This window comes from Pangasianodon hypophthalmus, chromosome 5 (genome assembly GCF_027358585.1).
Source record: "Pangasianodon hypophthalmus isolate fPanHyp1 chromosome 5, fPanHyp1.pri, whole genome shotgun sequence".
Lineage (NCBI taxonomy): Eukaryota > Metazoa > Chordata > Actinopteri > Siluriformes > Pangasiidae > Pangasianodon > Pangasianodon hypophthalmus.
Window position 1 is genome coordinate 13,377,837 of NC_069714.1, and position 9,345 is coordinate 13,387,181.

Consider the following 9,345-nt stretch of genomic DNA (forward strand, 5'->3'; position numbering starts at 1 on the left):
CAGATAAATTGTCTGACATAGTTTAAGGATTTTACTTATTCCCTTTATCTTGTACAAACGTTTGAATGCAGGCTCCTCTTAATATCATTTTCAGTGAAATGTGAAGTATAATGTATTCACTGAAAGGATAGTGTAAGGTGTGTACCCCATCAGAGTTAAAGACCTCTACTGCCATCATGTGAATGATCCATGAACCTTTAATCCAGTATCATCATTATTTCAGGATCAAACGTATTATTAATGCACAAACTTAACCAGCAGTTGTGTAGAACATTGCATCGGGTATGGAATACCCACACGACTTATGCAAGCGCAAATACACAGTGCTGATTTAGAAACTAGACAGAAGAATAAAAAACATAACTGGTTTCCCAGATTATAAGTTTATTGTAAATATATAACTTTTACTAATCATACAAAGTCTGCTGGTCCCATGCAAATCCATTGTATCAAAAGCCCAACATTTCCTGACAACTTTAAAGGTCATGCGTCCAGTGAATTAACCTTGAATGGTGTAGTATGACAAGACTGCACCATTTAAGGAATGGAGCAATTTCCTCTTTCATGCAGTTTTAAGTCAAGTTGCACTCTAGATTCTCATGCCAAAACGTCTGGGTGCTGAGAGGTTAAACATCATTTGTTCCAGGAGCTTCAGAGATAATACTTCATATCAGCAAGCAAGCAAACGCCATACTACCATAACGGATCCTGGACCAGCACAATTCAAACTGATTAATGGTCAGTTAGCTGATTAGCTGATTAATAACAGTAGCTAAGGTAACTGACCAGGAGTTTCTTATCTACCCAATGACAAATTGGCATGACTGTCCTCTTCTAACGGTAAATAAAAACAAGAGTGATCCCCTGGCTACCAGAGATGGCGCTTCTAGGCTATAACCTGTGAAAGTAAAGTTCAGACCCAAATGGTAGGGAAAGGCCAGTCTGCTCATTAGTTGTTCATTAAGACTAATGAGCAAGCCCTTCTTCAAGGCTTGAGCTTGCACTTCACTGCTGTTGGTAATGAGAGCAGACAGACAACAAAGCGCTTAGCAACTCCGGACCCCTGGCCTGCTCTGCGCTTCATTAGATTTTACTCATTGGAAATGCATGACTAGACGCAGGCTAATCCAATTGCGCTAGTTTCCCACTGCCACGTGCTCTTCCAGCATCACCCCTGCCTTCTTTCAATCGAACTCTTTAGAAAGTCGCCCACTGACAGGACTCGAAAGCTCTTTCACTGCTTGCTTGAGGTCACCTTTTTAGAAGTTATGGAAAGCATATACACGGATCACAAAAAAACACAACCCTGTACAATCACTTCAGCTATACATTACCCACATAACAATATTAAGCAAAACAACACAATTCTTGTTAAAGTAATTTGCGTGACCTTTACAAAACAACTAACACTGAAAGGAAATGGGAAAACTGTTATGGACAACAGGTCAGTACCGAGTATAAGTCCTGAGCAAATCTGTGAAGAACAGCAACAACTGTGAGCAACAACTAAATCAGTAGTCACAGAACACCAACAGTGGAATGTGACACTATGCACAAAGAAACATGTAGACAGCACATGAAGATATCCAGAATCTAGTCATCTGTTCAGCCTCCTGACTGTGCATAAACAAAACTGCTACCAATACTTCCAAGTACACAGGGCACAGTACAAGCTAGACGCATCACTCTTTTTTGATCAATATTGATTACTGAAATGTTCCCAATTCTGTCATTACTTCAAAAGGTGAAAGCCAAAACGAGCTATTCCATTCCTCCCTCACTAAGGTCAGGGCAACTGTATTAGAACTTATTAAAACCAGTTTCACACAAAAAGCTGTGTATTATCAGAAATGCCTTCTATTAAACCATTGATATCATATCATTATCAATATCCTTAAAATCAGAAACTGCAAAATCTCATTCCCTAACTAGCTTTGTTAGAAATAATCTATGTCATTTCATTATCTTGGGAAAAAAAAAAGCTGGGCTCTGTATATTAACAAGCAACTTTTTCTCATTTTAAATCAGCCAGGTTTGGATTGGAAGGGTCGTTTTTCTCCCCCCCTTTCCTCCATATGGTCAGTCCACATTGTGTGGAGTGCTGGCTGCATGTTTATTCCACTTTGCTGTACTCTTCCACGTGACCCAGAACTTTCTTTCTCTGCCGCAACATGTGGAAGTAGAGCTGAGGGAACACTGTGGACAGGGGAGACACGTTTCAATATGAATATGTCTGGGAAATTAAGGTAGAAATCTTGGAGCAAGTAAAATGATATACATAAAGACACACTTACAGGGGATGTAGGAGACCATGGTGAGAATGAGGAAGGTATAATAATCAAAGGAGAAGTTATACTTGTTGGGCAAAGTGACAGAATAGAGGCCTGTCTTCTGAACGTAAGGCAGAGCAGCATAGATGGTCAGAAGTTCTCCAGTCACTCCCATGGGGTAGAGTACAATAAAAAATGTGTATCTACAGACAGGTGCGACATTAATCTCCATGAATTCAATGCTTATACTGAATAAAGCTTTAATAATAAAAGAGACATTGCAACATTGCCAATACTCCACAGTTTTCTTAATGTTTAAAACATCAGTTGATCAATGCTACAATTTAAACATTTAAGCTTGCACTAAGGAGCTTTGTTTTAGTTAATAAAGAACACTACGCAAGAAGAATAATGCATAATCAATAGCACTGTGGGTGTTAAAAGCCTTTACCTTGCCCATTTAATGAGATAAGGCAGGTGGTTGAGTAGGCTGAAAGTGTAGAATGAATAGCGGATGATCTCCGTAATGGTCCACGCTACCACAAAGAGAAGCACACTGTCTTCACTCTGGACCTGAGGCATAGGAACAAAGGATGGCAGAGTAAGCGTTACGTGTTGCTTATACGTTTCATTTAAGATGTTAAACCAGAATCATGCAGCTATGTTTTCACTACTTTAGATGCATTTCGGTAACCAGTAACTCAGGCAAATCACAAGTCAATCTAAAAGCACACCAAACAGCTATGTATGACCCGCAAATCATTCAATTTCCAATAATAATCCGATACACATTCAATGTTATTTTAGTAAAACAGAAACAGAACAAGCAAAGAAAATGACACGATAGCCTCAACACATACAAATACACAAGTGTTACTGGTCATTTTGTTTTCAAGCAGGTTTCTCTTAAGAAAAGAAAAACTTACAGTCCTTTACTGTTTCAGCAAAGATGTCTTTCTCTGGGTGAGCAAAGAAAACCTGAACCTTAATTACAGGCACCATGAGAATAAGGGTCTTAACTAAACCCAGAGAAGTCTGGATAGGATATTAACATAACCATTAAAATAGTGCAAAAAGTGGGGAAGAAAAAAGTTTGCAACGTCAAGGTCTAAACAGATTAGTTTATTCAATTATTGTATGTCTGTAGGCTTACTTATCACCTCATTTAGGAAATAAGGAACATGATGTAGTTTGAATATTACAGACATGTTCAAACAAAAATAAAACAAAGCATTTAAAAACAACAAAATCTGGATTTACTGAAATATTCTTTAGGGGAAACACTATTTTTTTTTTTTTTTTTTTTTTAAAAAGACACATTAAAATCATTTTTGTTAGATGAAATATTTCTTCAACTGAGATGATAAATCTGAATCATTGTGTTATTTTTATTTTACACCCATTTTTGCTCATTCTCTTAAAGTGTGGCAGTTGTTCTGGATGTATATGTCCTAGTGCGAGGGTATTCGAATAAAATTTCTAAAGGTCCAGTTACATAAAAAGGTCCTTGCTTATCCTTGATTAAAAAGGTCTGTATAAGCTACCAAAATGACTCAGTGTGACAAAAGTTACTGAATAATGCTTAACCATGATTAGTGCATGGCTATAAAATTAAACAGAACAATTCAAAGTGATTGTCTTTTGTTTTGCAACTAGAAGAAACATCCATTTTTAGCTTGAAGCACAGAATATTATGCTTTTTTAACAAGCAACCTTTTTTTTTTTAAAAAAACAAGCCAAGTCATCACTTAACTAATCAGACCTGACAGGACAAATGAAATTTTAAAAAAAAGAATCTGCAGAAGTAAATACACATCCCTTTCTCAATGAGCTGCCTTCAGGTAAACAATTTACTAATAAATAAGTAAAATAATTTAATAACTGCTGCAACAGAAGATCTGCCACAGAAGCCACACTGGTTCCTATTTAGAAAAATGAAGCCTCTGAACTGACCGCAGGTTTACAGCCCCTGCTGTAGTGCATTTTTTTTATATCATATACATATTCTGCTCTGTAAACACCTGTCCATCCAGCAAGCTTTGTATACATAACTGTGCTACACATCAGAAATTAAAATAATATTAATTTTTTAAAAAAATGATGAACATGAAACTCACTTCTCGAACACTGTGTGTAACAGCCCATGTGAGGAACACGCGTGACATCACCTGAAACCCAGTCAGGACCACAGAGGAAGGTACAATGCCTATAAAAGTATAAAGAGAAGAGAATTTGCATGCACACAGTGTAACAAGGAGACAATCAAAAAGCTATGTAGGTGTAATAGTAACCCAGACAAGACTCAAAATTTGAATATGACTGAGAGATGACTAAGGAAATATTTTTACTAGAACATGCATGTGTGTGCATATATATATATATATATATATATATATATATATATATATATATATATATATAATATATATATATATATATATATACACACATACATATACACACACACACACACACACACACACACATAGATAGATAGATATAGAGATACACACACACACACACACACACACACACACACACACATATATATATTAAACAGATATATGTATATATATAATCATTACAGCACTTACCAACAGCACAATGCAATATCTGTTCGGGGAAAAAAAAAAAGGATTGGAAAGTTTTATTTAACCAAATTTCTAGTAATAAAAAAAGAAACTAACATTTACCCACTAGCAAAATATAAAATACTACCCATTGAAGTATGATATGAATATTTGTGTACGGTTTTTGGACACCCGTGTACGTTGTTGATATGCAGTCTGATTTGCCTGAAATTTACACTCAGTTGAAAACACTCGTTATTGTCACATGGCTGAACTGTAACTGTGGCACTGATGCAGGAAATATGGAGATCATCAGACACACCTAATTTGCACACTGGACTGCTGCCACAAAGGCGTTTGTGTTGGAACTCAGTAGTGTAGAGAAGTGCTGCTCTATAAATAGCTCACTACTTTCTAAGTATGTGTTCCTGTGCCAAAGCATTTTTAACACACTGGCAAGAGAACATGTTTGATCCCAAACTGATTGTGTTGCTATACATGCGGATAGTTTGCCTGGTTATCTCACAGCTCACCACTGACCTCAAGGAGAGCTCCAGTCTGGAAGAACTTCAGTGGCTTCTCTATTGAGTAGTACAGACCATGGTAGCTGCCTCTAGTAAGGTAGGCCCGGACAAGACCCACAGCAATGACCAACCACCTGAAACAAAGAGAAAACCCAGAAAGGTCTAGAACAGCCAAGAAGATCCGAGCTGACATCCAATATGCAGTTTACCATTACTGCCAAGTCCACAGCAGACACAAGGAAACGTTTTCATTTCACATCCTATTCACAAACGTGAGCATTTTCATTGTGTGTGTGTGTGTGTGTCCATTTTCATTTTGTATTTTAGAAGCATCATTAAACATATATACTGTTGCAAATGTTGTAAATTGTAAAATTAGTGATAGCTAGCAGTAGTTTTTTTATTTGGTATTGAATTCATGTGGACTTTTAGGTAGGTTTATATCAATCTATGCCATGAGGACCCACTTCAAAACTACACTTTGAGCATTAAAATCTAGTTAATTTGTTTAAAAGAATATTTCTTATCGTACAACAATCCACTCACGTAGCACGTTCAACAAGACCAATATTAGGAGCGAGCAATAATGCAAAAGTATTGCATATCACCGTATATACTTTACATTTTAACAATACACAATATTAGATAGTTTCACTTACATTTGTATTCATTCTCTACCATTATTTATTTAACAAGGAGAAAATATGAATCAAATAGCAAAAAACAGATCTTAATAGTGGATCAGCTACTAGTTATTGTGAGCAGTGCTCAAGTTTACTGAGAATGTAAAAGAGACGGATGACAGCAATACTTTGAGAAAATTGTACTGTGACCTGATGCATGATGATACAGAGATTGTGTTATCACATTGCCCAGCTCTATAACTTCTGCAATGCAACATGGAAAACCCCTATGCTCATGACAGCATATCAGAACAATTACCTTACAGCCCAATATCAACATCAGTGAACATCCTCAAAATCGGTTCTCTAGCACTTAAGCACAGAAGGCACATCACTATTTCACAGAAGACTAAACATATAACAATATCATTTTCTAAAACAGTTTCCTACTGAATTTAATGCTTGGTTTTTGTTCACCCTGTTTTCTTGCTTTTGTATTTAATAGCCTGATATGGTCAACTACAAGAGCTTCTCCCAACAACACAGCTAGCCACAATTAGGCAACAAATGCAAACCCAGGACTATTTGCATACCAGCCAAATGCGTGTGTTGCTCTCCCATTGCATAATCCTAATCAAAGTCAAAGTAGGAGGAAATAGTGAAAATAAAGTAAAAGAAAGTCATGAAATACTCCTGACTTTGAAATAATACAAAAAGTGCACCATGAGTAACCAGACAGTTAGTTCTCTCAGTGTACTGATTTTATTATATTGCTGTAGCTAAGCCTATAACTACCCAGATAGCGAATACCCAGCATACCAGTCCACACTGGACCCTCCCCAGGTTAGAACAATGGATCCACTAATCAATCTGGCATCCCTGGCGGTCAGTCACAAACCAACATTACAGATATTTGCTTCTCTGAGCCTTTGTGCTCACTCCATCATGACAGTCAGAAGCACAAACAGCTAAGCCAATGTGATTTATATTATCCTCTTAGGAAGAGGAGGGTGTCCGTTAAAGATTTAGAGCTGTCAGGGAGCGGTGGGGTGGGGTGGGGTGGGGTTAGGAGCCACCACAGACATACATTACATTGAAAACCATTTCATAGCCTTTTTTAACAGCCATGTCCCACAAAACTTCTCACATTCAGCTGGGGATCCTCACAGGGCAAGCAGATACAGCAGCTATTCTGGATAATATGAATACAAGGAACACAAATTACACAAGGAGCAAAATTACAGGTCTCAGTAATCTCATTCAGTTTCACTGACTAAATTGTTGATTAGGCTCTTTGGTTCACGAAATGAAATTCTCTTGTTTTGTGTACTTACTGACTGATGCTGGTAATACTACAAATACTCTTGTGTCAAAGCCAGTGACGGCTGGTGGTGATATTAGATGGGAGACTAAAATCTAACATCTATCAATAGCTTGACAATGAAACTATTAGGGTTGAGAAATCCATTATGCATATCACAAGCTCTCATCGATGGCATAATAAGAATGATGTGGGGCAAACTATTACACATACACACACACACACATTCTCTTAAAGACAGGCAGGAAGCTGTATTTGTGATTTCTAATTAAAGTGTTTCAAGTCTGCAATGCTCTATCTGACGTATTTCCTCCAAATAACAAAAAAATGGTAAACAGAAAAGTTGTAACCATTTCGTTCAAACCAAAAACACTAAACCTACGGTTCTGTCATCTGTACTTTTGTGTAATCTGTATTTTGATTGTGCAATGTGCGCTTAGTCTAGCTACTTTAAGTGTCTCCTCCTAAGGCATTTTGGGGGAAAAAAGAATGACAGAGTAAATAATCCACCTTGTTCATGTTCATTACACCCATGACTGTATTCCACATGGATCAATGCTAATGATGCGTTGCGGATGTGAGTGATAGGGGCTGAAAAATATCAGTCCAAATGCACATGAAATCCTTCTCTGTTTAATCAGCTGAAACACTGATAGACTGCATGAATCTACAGTCTGGGCTAGAAAGAAAGCAGCCCCAGAGGCACTTCTTCAGACCATTCTGTGTATTTTTATACGGCACAGTTGCTCTTGGTTCCACAAAATAACTAAATAATCTGTTTTAAGATATTTGTTAACAGCAAATAATCTGATGTGGATGCCGAAAGCCAGTTGGGTTTAGCCCTGCTAGCCCATTTATACCTATAAGCACAAACAGTGTGGCAGTGTTTGCAAAGTCAAAGTTGCACTCTGAGCTCATTTCTAAACTCTGGGGATTGTGCAAATGTGGCCAGTCCTGTTTGGCTGTGATAACAGATTCTGTAAAACTGCCAGTGGTTTATAGCCACATTTGTTCCAAGTGCTCAGTCATAAAGCAGCATTAATGTTAAAGTTCATTACACTGTCATGCAAAAAAAATAATAATCTACTTCAATAAAACAGCTCTCTGAGATACATTTGTGAGGAGATAGACATAGTGACCATTCTGCCTGGATAATAATTTTACCACACGAGTGCACACTCAGGATCTCCTACTAGCCCTAAATAAAGTAATAACCTACTCTTCCTATTACTACCACTGTAGCCATATGAGCTATATAGCTTTATGATGATCAGCCACGATTTCTGCTCATTCATTACACTGCGCTTATTACAAAGATTTCCTAACAACTTCAAGACGTCGTGTAAAACCAAGCACGCTACCTACAGCCTGTGTATTGTGCTGTACGGATCAGGAAGTGGATTTCAGCCTGCTAAGCTGAGATGTGTTCATACCCAGCGGTCATGATCACGTTGTAGATGACCAGGTAGGCGGTGGCCAGCGCGCCTGCTCCCTTCTTCTTCTTGTGGTTGTGGTGGTCCCCATCATTAAAGGGTTTTTTGGTGCTCCCCATGACAGGTGCAGACATGGCTGAGCTCACAAATAGCTAACTGCTCGCTGCTGGCGTCCCTCTAAATTAGGGTCCTTAAGCAAGTTTAGGGATTTGGTCGGAGCGCCATCTATTGGACACATTAAATCTGCACCCCAGTGACTCCGCAACCAACAAGTGCGCCGAATAAATTCATACTTTAGCAAACGTAGAGAAAAGAATAACGTGCCGAATAACGTGTAATTTAATGCACAGATGAGTCAGAAAAACGTCTGAACAATTAAAACGCTGTTTGTTTGTTTTTATATATATATATGATTTAATAAAGGAACAACTGTAAGCATCGCATATCATACACTAGGTGGCAGTATATACGGCAAAACAATTATAACGGACGTTTAAACGGTCTATCATTAATGCCTGCTTAAAATATCAGTGATGTCTGGGGAAAAAAAAAACAGAATCAAGTGAATGTCACATATGTGATAAAAAAAATATAAAATAAGCCA

The 9,345-nt window shown here is 37.7% G+C and overlaps 1 protein-coding gene across 1 annotated transcript; it reads right to left on the reverse strand.

The window, feature by feature from the left end:
* Window positions 1–364: 364 nt before the first annotated feature.
* On the reverse strand, window positions 365–8,936 carry hacd2 (3-hydroxyacyl-CoA dehydratase 2). The gene is made up of 7 exons (XM_026912697.3): window positions 8,742–8,936; window positions 5,381–5,498; window positions 4,865–4,883; window positions 4,388–4,476; window positions 2,722–2,843; window positions 2,295–2,473; window positions 365–2,196 (listed from the first exon to the last, which is right to left on the reverse strand). The coding sequence occupies exons 1-7, from the start codon at window positions 8,873–8,875 to the stop codon at window positions 2,114–2,116; spliced, it is 744 nt and encodes a 247-aa protein (XP_026768498.1). The 5' UTR covers window positions 8,876–8,936; the 3' UTR covers window positions 365–2,113.
* Between the last annotated feature and the right edge of the window lie 409 nt (window positions 8,937–9,345).

Bases quoted from the DNA above. Each gene is read 5' to 3' on its own strand.
- hacd2 (XM_026912697.3), bottom strand. From the start codon at position 8,875: ATGTCTGCACCTGTCATGGGGAGCACCAAAAAACCCTTTAATGATGGG. The intron at 5,499-8,741 runs GTATGAACACAT...TCTTTGTTTCAG, and splicing joins AACGTGATCATGACCGCTGG to GTGGTTGGTCATTGCTGTGG. The intron at 2,844-4,387 runs GTGAGTTTCATG...CCTATGCCTCAG, and splicing joins TTACACACAGTGTTCGAGAA to GTCCAGAGTGAAGACAGTGT.